The sequence below is a fragment of the Tiliqua scincoides genome, chromosome 2, assembly GCF_035046505.1.
Source record: "Tiliqua scincoides isolate rTilSci1 chromosome 2, rTilSci1.hap2, whole genome shotgun sequence".
Lineage (NCBI taxonomy): Eukaryota > Metazoa > Chordata > Lepidosauria > Squamata > Scincidae > Tiliqua > Tiliqua scincoides.
In genome coordinates this window covers 183,233,550-183,246,091 of record NC_089822.1, presented here as the reverse complement: position 1 = coordinate 183,246,091, position 12,542 = coordinate 183,233,550, and the positions used below count along the sequence as shown (strand labels likewise).

The window sequence follows — 12,542 nt, the reverse complement described above, 5'->3', positions numbered from 1 at the left end:
GTGTGTGTGTGTGAACCTCATGGTATATATCCTCAATCTCCAGGATACTTACTGTAGGCTGTAGAAATTTTAGCATACGAGTTCCTATCTTCTCCTACCCTCCCTTTTCATTCCAACCCAGCTATCCAAATCTCTGTCCACCTCCTCTATTCAAATGTCTTTACCTACCAGTTGCTGTATACCGGAAGTGGCCAACAAATACATGTTGAGAAAAGAATTATTCTAGTTATTCATCAGTTGGGGCTTCTGCAGATATTTGATTCTGAGACTGTGTAGCAACATCCTTTGTGTGGCAAACAGATTTTCATTCTGCTGCAAGACTCTAGTCAACTATCATTACAGGCCACAAAACCAATGAAATAGGTTTGTTTGGGAATGGAATTGACAAAATTACTATCCTTCATTTGACGAGACTGTAAGTATTTCAGGCTACTTGGTCAAAGGAAATCCCAGAACAATACCTGAAAAGAGAATGTCAGTGTTCTGTGGCTACCATGTGTGGTTATTTTTGCTTTTGGTGCAAAAAATCATCTATCTGTTGTTCTGTTGCATAGGCTTTTCCTGTTCCCGTCACTTGGCAAGCAGGCTTTGGAAAGCTTTTGCTGTTCTTAATTTCACATTTGTGTTTGCCTTCCAACCTCCTCTCTCCAGGTTATACCCCAAAATAAAGCCTCTCACATTCCAGTGAGAGACATTCAGGATTTTATAAAGTTGCTTCAAACTGGGAATTCATAGCAGAATATCCTTGATGCATCTATTTACTTAAAAAAACTCTGAATCACATAACTTTTTCTCTAAAAGATGGATTTCATTATTCAAACTATTTATATTTCCTACACATCTTCACTGGAGGTCAGAACTGGATATTGTGCAAAACATTTAGTTGCCACCAAAAACAGGAGCCCTGCATCTCCACCTCAAATGAATGTGTGTCACCCTAACATTCCAAATTTGTCCGAAAATGAATGGTTTTTGTTTAAATGTTCCTATTCCTATTAATATAAAAGACAGTCTTTCCTTTTTCATATGAGGTGTTTACCTTGAATACAACTCACAGCTGCATAGCAACAGACCTTCCTGTGTGAGAGGAACAAGCAAACTGGCCAAGTCGTTCACACTTGTAGGCTGCCCAATCTTAGGATGCTTTTAAAGAAAATTAAAAATGGTTGATTACAAACACTAGTGTGATGGCAACGAATGCTCACAATCTTTCCAGCTATTCAGGAAACAAGCTGGCAGGAGTGTGCAGTCCAGCTTCATGAGAGGAGAGAAGGTTGTCAGTTTGGCTAAAATTAAAACATAGCACAAGTCATAGCTACCGAAGTAAACTTGTAGGGCAGACTGGGAGGAAATTCCAGGGGCAGTTAAGAGACAGGGAGCCCAGAGACAAGGTGGCTGAGCCTGCAGAATAAGCAATGAACTGAGAAATAGGAACCTGAGAAAGTAGTAGGTGAAAGAGAAGGAGGAGTGAAGGAAAGGAAATGGAAGACAGACGGCGGTGGTGTGACAGGACTCTGAAGAAACTTCATTCTGCTTTAGATCAGAAAGAACTGTATGGTTGGTGCCAGAAGCATTAGAAGACAGAGCAGCAAAAGAAACAAAATTGGGGCTAGGTTGAAAATCAGCAGCCCATTTTCCATGCAGTCAACACCACACACGTATTCCTTGCAAGATAAACGCATGTCCAGATCTTTAAAAGTTACCACAGTTTGAAGCCCATAGAAAAGCAATTCCTATAGTGCCTTTGGAAACATATAAAGGGCACGTTTCCTTCCCTTGAGATTAAGTCTCTGCTTCAGATGTTATTTTAAAAGAGAATTCACAAGTGCAAATTCAGAACCTTCTTTCTATAGTATTAACTGGTATCTATTCTAGTACATAGCATAAGTTTCTTCATGAATATTCTAAAACTATTTTGGGCTGTTTCATATGAGTAAGACTTACTGTAGGTCTGGAGAACTGTTGAGCATTTATAGGATTGCTTTAGACCGTGTTAGACACACTTTAGAGAGCCATTTTTGCCTGCAGGAGAAAATGTATAGGCCATCTATTTACTTCTTTCCTCATTTTATATAATTAGCATGGAGATGATTGCATGCCAGTGTCTTTTTTCCCCCAAAGATCATAAGACATGATTATTGTTGAGGGGGGAAAAGACCATGGAAATCTTTCTTTGAAATAAGTAAGAATTTAAAAAGTGCTGGAGGGTCAGAGTCAGTAAATGGATGTAGGAACAAGAATGTCTCGCTGAAGACATTATAATGTCTTCAATTTTGGCATTTTATAATATGTATTTTTTAAAATCTTTGTGAGTGTGTGACACAGAGCAAATAGATTTACAGCGAATGTGTTTCGCTCACTGGCTATTACTGTTTTTTGTATTTCTCTATAAACATATATTTCATTAAAAGTTGGTCTATGGAAAAGACTAATGCTAAAAGTTTGGGAACGTATGTCTGCTGCTGAAAATAACAGACCTTCATCTTTTCTCCCTAGATAGTCACATCTAGTAAAAACAAACGCATGGGGTGAGACTCTGTGTAACATCTCCTCCACTTTGTTGAGTTTTGCTTTTGTTGGGGGAATCCAGAGTGTGATGACGTCACTCATTTTGAGGAGATGAAGACAGCGGCTGTTGTATTTGGTGGCACCCCTGCACCAAATACACCCTTTACATCTAGTTCCAGCCTCAAATGAAAACAGTTCCAGCAATGAATCAGTGTAGCTTTTAGAGAAATTATGTGACCCAGAGTCAGTAGAAAATTCTTTATTATCATGTAATAATATGTATTCCTTCATCCATGTTCTGTAAATAGATAAGTTACATCTTAATCAGCCACCATAATCAAGGGCATTTGTCTGCCTTTAACCTCCTCCAATTGGCCTTTTCCAAGCAGCCTTGTAGTTCAGTTGGATCAGATTTCTGCATTAGCAGTAGATTTTACCTAATGGTCCAGGGAGAAAAATAGAACTCTTAAGTCATAAAGACATCCTGTGTCATTCTGAAAGGAGATCCCTGTGGTTAATTAACTTCATAAATTAGCTGTGGCTCTTGCACCACCACTTCGCCACCAAATGAGTAATATAATCTTTCTGATCCTTTCTGCCATTGTAAGGGATCCCAGCCATCAATTAATGTGTCCTTGAGCCCTTTCTATTTGGCAGCATTATGGCTGTGAGGAAGCTGATGTGCATATAGAGTTCTCAAAGGCGTGCTAAGCTGTGAAATTATCAATAGCCTAAGAATTATAGCAAGCTGTTTGATTTTTTTTTTTTCTGGTCATGCTCTATTTTTTCACCCATGTTCTCATATTTAGAATCTCCCCTGCTCCAGTTGAGGCCTCTGAAGATGCATCTACTTCCTACCAAACGTCTGTGGAAGGTGGCAACGTTGTCGAGTGATGTTGATCGGGACTACTTTTGAAGTGGATTTTGCTGGGGATTGTACTATGTGTGTGGGAGTACTATACATTTAATTTGTAATAATGAACACAGAGTAGTACCCTTCACATTTTTAAAGAGCCCCTTCAGTTTTTCTATATTCAGTCCCTTTTCATCTCAAAACTAGACAGCAGAGCCTACTTCTTTTTTGCTTGTAGCTTTGCATCGAATGCACAGATGCAGTATATTCTTGGGGACAAATAGAAAGAGCAAACAAAAAGGATGGAGAAGATTTATCTTATCTTGCCAGTGATTTTGTTTGCTTCTATCTTTCCAACTTTTTATATGCATTGCGGCTATCAGTGCAGTGTAGACTTTGTTATATTTCTGGCTGATGGTAGAACAAGCCATTGATGCCTTTTAAGGATTTATTACTGAATTTGCACATTTATATACTTTTAAATAGGATTTTTTTTCCTTGCTCAGTGCATCACAGCATTGCATATGCTGTGATTTTGGAAATAAGGAATTTGGGGGGGGGGAAGAGATATTAACATTAATCAGGAATGTGACTAGGATTTGGTATCAGGGCACATATGAAAAATATGAAACTAGTGTACTGGCTCATTTAAAAAAAATATAATAAAACACCTCATGGGCATGATTGTATGTGCATTATTTCTTCTTAAAGCATTCAGGAAAAGCCCTAGATGAGTTGTAGAACGCATGGTTTGCAGGCAGGCAGTGCTAGTTGGATAGCAGGCTGAGATAATTGCCTGAGATCTTGAAGAGCCACTGCCAACCAGAGAAGATACTAGTGGACAAGATGCAGCATGACTGCATCATCTATTCGTATGTGGTACATTCAGCAAATTCTGTATCACAAGGTACCAGGTAGTATGTTCCTCTTTGCTCCATTCATTCCATTCTTGGTTATTCTAGTAGTTCTCTATCAAAATGTTCTGATTGGGTGTGTCTACAGGGTTGGTGTGTCTCAATATTTTGCATCTCCTGGAAAAAAAATTAGATGCAAGTGCTCTTGTTTTACATCAGGGGTGCTCAATAGGTGGATCGCGATCTACCGGTAGATCGCAAGGCAAAATGAGTAGATCGCGGAGTGCCGACCCCCCCCCCCACTTCAGGTGCCTCTGGGAGGAAACGCCGGGAGTAAGGCCCATTGTACTCAATGGGGCTTACTCCCAGGTAAGTGTGGCTAGGATTGCAGCCTCACAGCCTAATCCTAGGCATGTCTACTCAGAAGTAAGTCCTGTTATACTCAGTGGGGCTCAAGATACACCAGCATACATTGTACACATAAATGTTATATGTTATGATGGCGCGAACATTGTAAAAAAACTCTGGTAGAACTCCGGGCCTTGCTGGGTTTCAAAGTAGCTCTCGACCCAAAAAAATGTGAGCACCCCTGTTTTACATGATGTGAATGGTATTTCATCTTCACTTTCAAGTTTCCTGTGTCTAGGGGTGAGTATTTCAGAAGTAGACCATATTGGAGTAAGGGCGACATGACATCCAGGTTTTCTTTCGCATCAGATGTTTTCATCAAAAGGATATGTGGATTATGTTAATTGCAAGCTCACAGATTTGCAAATTAGCTTCAGTTCTCTAGACTGCTCTATTTTATCTTCTTGAAATTAAAGCTGTGTTTTTGTTTTAAAATCACAAAACAAAAATCTTGTTTTGTTACCAAGAGAGCTGGGTAGGGAATTATTTAATAAAGATTTCTCTGGGTAAGGATGGAGGGTGATTAGTCCTGCCCTCTCCAAAGAAAAAATGGCTAAGGCAAAATAAAACTGCTCCTTGATAAGGAGACCTTAAACTGGGCCTAAAGCCAGTACTGGGCAGGGAAACAGAAAAGGGAATGCCCCATTTTCAAGAACAGACTGGGAGTGAAAGAGCTTCCAGTGGAAGGATGCAGATTGATTATGAAAATGTCAAAAATAGTAATCCTTCCTGATACTTGTGCCTTGATCTGATTTCCCGGATCTACTTGGTCTCATGCCAGCAAAATCACTGGCAAAATCCCAATTCATGTAATTCAGCCCAAACTCCTTCTCTTAGTTTAAAACATCCATGAGGGATACCTACCTAGTCTGTTGTTGTCATTAATGATCTCCAAGAATGGAAACGTCACAGCCTTTTTATGTGTAGGTGCAGAGCTACATGTTCTTAGGAAGCCTTCCTTCATATTTAACTAATATCCAACTTCCTATAGTTTAAAAGCAACTTCTTGTCTGTTTCATGTGTCAGGTAGATGAGAGCAAGGGACTGAGAATTGGAGGGTGAGGATGAATGAATTATGCTATGTTCTTCAGGAAACACAGGAAGGTATGTCAGTAGATAAAGAGTTAAGTCACTTCAGAAGACCCTGTAGGAGGCCTCCTTTTCAGTTACTTGTTAGTTCTCCCTTTTTGTTTTGTTGCCGTCATTGTGAGGAAGGAAGAACTCTGGGAAACTAATCAGCTTCAACATTTTGCATTTTGCAGACTCAGATAAAAGAATACTTTTTGTACTTTTCCGTCCTTCCCTGTCTCATTTATGTGATGTCTGTCTGTCTTTCTCACTCTGTGTGTGTGTGTGTGTGTGTGTGTGTGTGTGTGTGTGTGTGTGTGTGTGTGTGTGTGTGTGTCCTTTTGCCTCTCAGTATGGATCTGCAGTTGCCCATATTGGTGCAGAAAATTCCCTAACATTTCACATACGTGAAGTGCCTGTAGAAGCTCTAAAACTACTTACTAATAACACAAAGTCAAGTATGCTCCTAGTCAAACATAATATCCACCACAAACATTCAAGATTTTGTACTTTTTTGTACTTTTTTGTACTTTTTTGTACTTTTTAGCAGTTATGTCCCTGGCGAGTTTCTGAAGTAGCCTCTCCTGGCACAGGTTGAATGCACCCTTTTAACATAATATGTTGCCAGTTTTTCATTGTTTTTATGGCTGTTCCTCTGGGAAATGAGCTTGCCTCTTTCATTTCCCAGTTGGTGTCAGTAGGGCATCCTGAGGAGGGCTCCCTTGGGTTCAGAGAGAGAGAGAAGCAATTAGATGGTCTTTCAAGGGAAAGAACCTTTCTGTCTCCCTTCTCTGTCTCTGATAAGAGAGCACAGGACTTTCCGTAGCAACAGTGATAAAAGAAAAGTGGAGATCACTTGCAAGTCTGGGTTTGTTGGCTCAAGATCAATCCTTGCTCCAGGCAGTGTTGGAGGCAAATTTTGTTCTGTTCTGAATGGGTTCTACATTCTGTTCCCAGATAGGATCTAGATCTACCTGAAAATCTTTGTTAGCTAGCTAGTGTAACAAAACTGGGGTTCACTCTAAATTCTCTGATGCTAGGATTTCTGAGCAACAGGTCTCCATTCTTGATGGGGAAGTCACATTAAAAGGTTTTCTAAAGAGAAATGTAAAGATTGTCCTACCCCTACCAACAAGAAGTTCACTACATGTTCCAGCTGAAGCCTAGTTTTAACCCATTTGAAAAATACTCCCTCTTATGCTGAAAGGCGCATTCTTAGTGATTGTAAACCTGTTCAGATTAAAAGCTCTTTACCTACACAAGGATTGTTCATGTTTCATTAGGGCCCAAGTTGTCATTTATTTAGATTTCCCTTCATTCTGAAAATAACTTCTGCTTTCTGTTGAACCCCAAGAGTTAGCATTACCCAGTTTTTGCCCCAAGCCCTGAGAGGGCCATGGCTCTTTCTGCCTGTGATGTGATCTCTAAAATGCAAACTCTCCTTCAAACAATCTTCCTTTGAGTGAAAAATTGCCAGATCTAATATTCCAAAGAGGCATATAGAGTCACCTGGGAGGAATACTCTTTTTAGGAGAGGGGCTGCCTCATTGCCGTTCTGGAGCAGCCACTGGAGTACTTAGGGGTTCAAACGCTAGTGTATATAAATAATTATTTTGGTCTTGGGGAGCTCATCTTCGTGGCTTCAACCTTTGGGCTGAGATTGTGTGAAGATTTATGCTATACATACTAGTTACTTTGCAGACCCATGACAGTTTTTAAACTTAGTCAGTGGAGAGTTATCTAAGCCCATAAACTGGAATTTGTTTTGAAATCCTTTCAGATATGATTTTTTGGCTGTGCATTGGCTCTAGTTGACTCATACAAAATACATTTTTCAGATAATTTTAGTGAGTGAGCAGAAGGATGAAAAAAGAAAAAAAAAGAAAGATAAAGGGTGGAATAAAAGTATTTCAGTATAAATAAAATAAAAGCATTTCAGTATAAGTACTTGGTGTACTTGTTGAGCCATTATGGTGTAGTAGTTAAAACTACAAGGCCTGGGGAGCCTCAGATTCAAATCCCTGCCATCCACAAAGTTCACTGGATAAGCCTGTGCCTCTTAGCCTGACCAATCTCACAGGGTTGTTGTAAGCATAAAATGGGTGGAGATAAATCCTGTATGCTACTTGAGCTTCTTGAAGGAAGGGTGTAATCATTTTTAACAATAGTAACAAACTACTGAATGAGGCTGTTTCTTTCTGAATGAGTTCAATGGCAGAGTATTTCCTATCCAAACAGTTTTACCAAGATCATGATCTTTTAGTTATGTATGCCAGCAAATTAAATGCCAGATGTTGTGGCATTGACTTGGAAGATGTATTGCACAGCTGATACAGGTACAAATATGGTATTTAGGTTACAAGATGAAGCAAGTGTGCGTTTTGTTACACAATATTGAACAAGAGGAGATAAGGGCTTTTGATCTCAAATACTTTGTTCCTTTTGAATATATTATTCCTCTAACAACTGATCTTGCTATTTTGTCATTGATTCTGCAGGTGAAGGTCACTTAATATTCCTGCCTATTTGCTTAGGCACCCATATCCCGGAGTATACACAAGTCTGTTCTCAAGCTGTGGGATATTTTGGGCTGCTGACTCATAGAATTCCCTCTTGCCAAGACTTGCCATTTATAAGACATTAATATCCTCACCAACCAATCCTAATTTTAGCCAATTTTTTGTTTCCTGCTTTTGGCATTTTTGTGTCAAAAGTAATCTTTTCCCTTTTATTTCCCACTCTGCTTCACACAGGAAATGTCTATTGCAAAAACAGACATGGAAGGAAGACTAGACTCCAGATACCATATTCCTTGTTCTTGATTTTTAAAATGTGCATCAAGTAAACATGTACAATATTGTCTGGACATAAGCAATGTGTACACAAGTCTCTGACACCATTGCTACTTCCATGGTGGAAGAATATTTAATACGTGTAATTCTCTCACCTACATCTCAGATTACAAATATGACCAGTTAAATGCTATAGGATAATGTCCTTCTTCCTTGTAAAAACGACTTGGATAATTTTAATACAGCATTGCAGGATAAGGGCAATTAAGGAAAAATAATATATTTTACAATCTTACCTATCATGCTATATAATCAGAATTTTGGTTAAGTAAGATGGCTGTAGTAATTTACCATATTGTGCATTTAACCATAACCCAGGGGTACCCAAACCCCGGCCCTGGGGCCACTTGCAGCCCTCGAGGCCTCTCAATGCAGCCCTCAGAGGGCCTCCAGTCTCCAGTCTCTGGCCCTCTGGAGATTTGTTGGAGCCTGCACTGGCCTGACACAACTGCTCTCAGCGTGAGAGCGACTGTTTGACCTCTCGCGTGAGCTGTGGGATGAGGGCTCCCTCCACTGCTTGCTGTTTCACGTCTGTGATGCAGTAGCAGCAGCAAAGGAAAGGCCTGCCTTGCTTCGTCAAGGCCTTTTATAGGCCTTGAGCTATTGCAAGACCTTCATTCATTCATTCAAGTTCATCTTTAATATATTCATTTATGTAAAATTATGTAAATTTATTCAAATTTAAAATGTAAATTAATTATTCCCCCCCCCCGGCCGCCCAACACAGTGTCAGAAAGACAATGTGGCCCTCCTGCCAAAAACTTTGGACACCCCTGCCATAACCCATTGTTCGGAGTTGTTACTTACGTAGCGAAATCCTCTCTTGTATCCAGTGCAAGATTGGGCCAACTGCGGCTTAGCCAGAGGAAAGGGAAACTCTTCCCCTTACCCCAAAGTAAGGCACCACAGCCTCAATGGGTCTCCTTGGACCTGCACCACCTCAGGAGGTGACACAAGTCCTAGGAGAACAGAGCAGCTTGGAGAATTGGGTTGGCATCCAGCATAACTGCTGGGTCACAGCCCTGCCTATTCTTGTAAGGCCATATGGAGAGCAAGATTCAGATTGACTTTAGGAGCTTGAATTCAAAAAATTATAGTGGTCTTGTGGCAGTCAAGAGGAGGAGGTTGCTGGCAGGGAGGTCAGCACCAGTCACCTCTGGGGCTCCACTCCAGCAGAAGGAATGCTCCCTGGTAAGGCATTTTGGGGTGGGGAAGGCGGCAAAACAGGGTGGGATGGGGAGAGGGAGGGCCAGAGTGTGGTTCAGGCCTGGGGGGGGGGTGGCAGAGGCCACCACTAGATTCTATCCCCCCTCCTGAGCCTCAGAACCCGGCATGGGTCTCCTCAGTTTTGCGCCAGCTGGTACAGATGTGAGTAGACCCATAGTGCTGCTGGGGCTCTATACAGGGTAGGGGAACTGATGTTCTCTTACCCTGAGGATACCTCTAGCTGTTGCTCTGGCCCCACAAGATACGGTGGTGGCCTTTTCATCACTGCTGTACTGTGCAGCGCCAGGGCAGTTTAGGATTGGGCCCTGACCTACCATAGAGTGCTGCTATGAGGATCACTGAGAAAAAGTGTGTGAAGCACTTAGGAAAGGTGCTATATGATACTTTTTAAAACATATTTGATGCTATTAATACTATGCTTAAGATTGAAGTGTCTACCTGACATAGGTTCAGAGTTTTTGTAGAATATTCTGGGTCCAAGGTGTAAAGAAAACTGTTTTAGTTTCCATAATCCTCGGCATGATTGGGATATAGACTGAGGAGTTCCTAGGCATCCTATCTATCCTCTTAGGCAATTGTGTAGATTAACCACCTAAACCTGCCTAGCAGGCTGTCAATGCAGCTTGTGTTGGCACTGTCAGCCTCTTGTTTCCTATCTCCTCTCCCAGCTGTGTACTTGCTGTTGCCCTTGTAAGATGTTTTCCTTCTAGGGGTGTGTGTGTGTGTGTGTGTGTGTGTGTGTGTGTGAGAGAGAGAGAGAGAGAGAGAGAGACCAACAAGCTCAAAGCAGTTGTCCCCAGCCCAATTCAGTTTGTCTAGAGGTACAGATTGGGATTCAAATGAATTACTTCTGTAGAATCTCTAAATTGGGGTGCATAGTTCCAGTGAAAAGAGCAGAGGACAATCCCGTTCCCAAGTGAATACTATTTGCTAATAAGCTATGAGAACCATATTTGATAAAGGGAACTTGCACTTTAGTGGAAGTAGCATGTTCTTTCCATTAGAGGGCAGAAATACATGTCTCTCTCTCTCTCTCTCTCTCTCTCTCTCTCTCTCTCTCTCTCTGTTTGTGTGTGTGTGTGTGTGTGTGTGTTAGATGCAATGTGCGTGCGTGCATGTTTCACAAGCCTTGTAACTTGGTATCCTAAAGTAAGGCATGATGTCGCCCATAGGACCTGCTGGGATAATACAGCTATGCAACTATTCCTATTCTGGCACAGTATGTGCGGCCTCTCAGCTTTTAAACTGCACGTGTGTTTAGCGCAAGTTCAATCAGGCCAAGGACTTTTGTTTTTGTTTTTTAACGGTAAAACCAGAACTAGTCAACGTATAATATGAGACTTTTTAGCTGATATTCCTCACAGAAGCATTTTAAACCATCTTCCCCTGACCTCTGTATGTAATTCCTGAGACAATTTCAATGTGATAATGTGCCTACATATTTTTATGTAGTAGTTTTCTACCTCTGAATTCCAGTTGCTATGGAGGTGAACAACTGGGGAGAGAACTGTTGCCTTTCTGCCCTCCTGGAGGCATCTGGTGGTCATGTGGGAAACTTAGATGGATCCTGGCTAGAAGAACCCCTCTGCCTTATCCAACCAGGGTGCTCTCATAAGTCAATACATATCTTCTTCCTGAATTGAAGGAAAACTGTCATCTGGAATGTCCTCTGTGAATATTCAGGATCTGAAGCTTCTCATACCGTAAATATAGTTAGGCTGTTTCCTCTTCAACTCGCTTGTCACATTGAATTTCATTTGGCTTTGGTCAGTCAATGTCCCAGAAATAATCTCCATGCATTTTTGTATACACATGCTGTTTTTTACAGGAACTGCATATTCAGGGGGTATTTTTTTAAAAAAATAATGTTATTAAATGCTGCATTTGAACATCTGCACCTGTGTACCCTTACCTATCCCAGTAAATGTGCTGAATTTAACTTCTGCTAGGAGATGAAATTAGTGAGCAGGGCCATGGGTGCAGCTGTACACATTCATTTTTAAAAGGTGGTTAATAGCCAAGGATGAAGCAAAACCTTTGGTCCAGACCAGTCACAGTAAAACTCTTGCACCTTGCCTTTCCTTTATCTGATGGCATGCCAATCATTACGTCCATCTGTTCTTCCCAAATCCAGGGAATAGAATCAAAGTCAATGACCTTGAGAAGCCATGCAAAACACAGTACAAGCAGTGTGAACTGAACCAATTTTTCACCTGAAATAGCAGCAGCAGAACATATAAAAAAACTGGTATGGACATGACTGAAGTTCGAAGAAGTTAAATTAGACATCCATTCCTGAGCACCTGCTTTTGCATCGTTTCTAAAGGACTATAGTTCTTGATGCTTGTAGGCTAGTTGATTCTCCAAGATAGTTGTGGTGGTATACTTCACTTCTTTGTTTTTAATAGTGGGCTAGGGATCATGCCAATAATGCAAATTGCAAGTATCTGGAGATTGCAGGAGAATGAACAACAGTGCAGACACTCCCTGGTTAATTAACTTTCTGAAGATGTATGTGTACACTTGTTTTTCTCTTTGGAGGATCAGTTGTGCTCAGTTGTGTTGGTGGTGCTAGTGTTCAGGATTGTCCACCCCTGTCTGCACTGCAGAGGATGATGATGTTGCAATCAGCACAGATCTTGCACTTTACTTGCCCAAACCTAGGAACAGTGCTGTTTTTGAATTGACTCTTTCACACTACGACAGACCCTGTTTTTCAGATAGGAGGTCATTGTTCAGAGGACGGTTGTGTTGTCTACATTCTGCAAAAAC

General features: G+C 41.0%; 1 protein-coding gene across 5 annotated transcripts in view; it reads left to right on the top strand.

Moving 5' to 3' along the window:
• The window catches only part of ARHGAP26 (Rho GTPase activating protein 26), a 311,057-nt gene that overhangs the window by 266,955 nt on the left and 31,560 nt on the right, over nt 1–12,542 (top strand). The window contains exon 21 of one of the 5 annotated variants that reach the window (XM_066613314.1): nt 3,318–4,024. The exons of the other annotated variants lie outside the window; for them this stretch is intronic. Coding sequence (XP_066469411.1) covers nt 3,318–3,402 — 85 coding nt within the window. The 3' untranslated portion in view covers nt 3,403–4,024. Of the gene's footprint in view, nt 1–3,317; nt 4,025–12,542 lie in introns of those variants that run through there. 5 annotated transcript variants of the gene reach the window in all.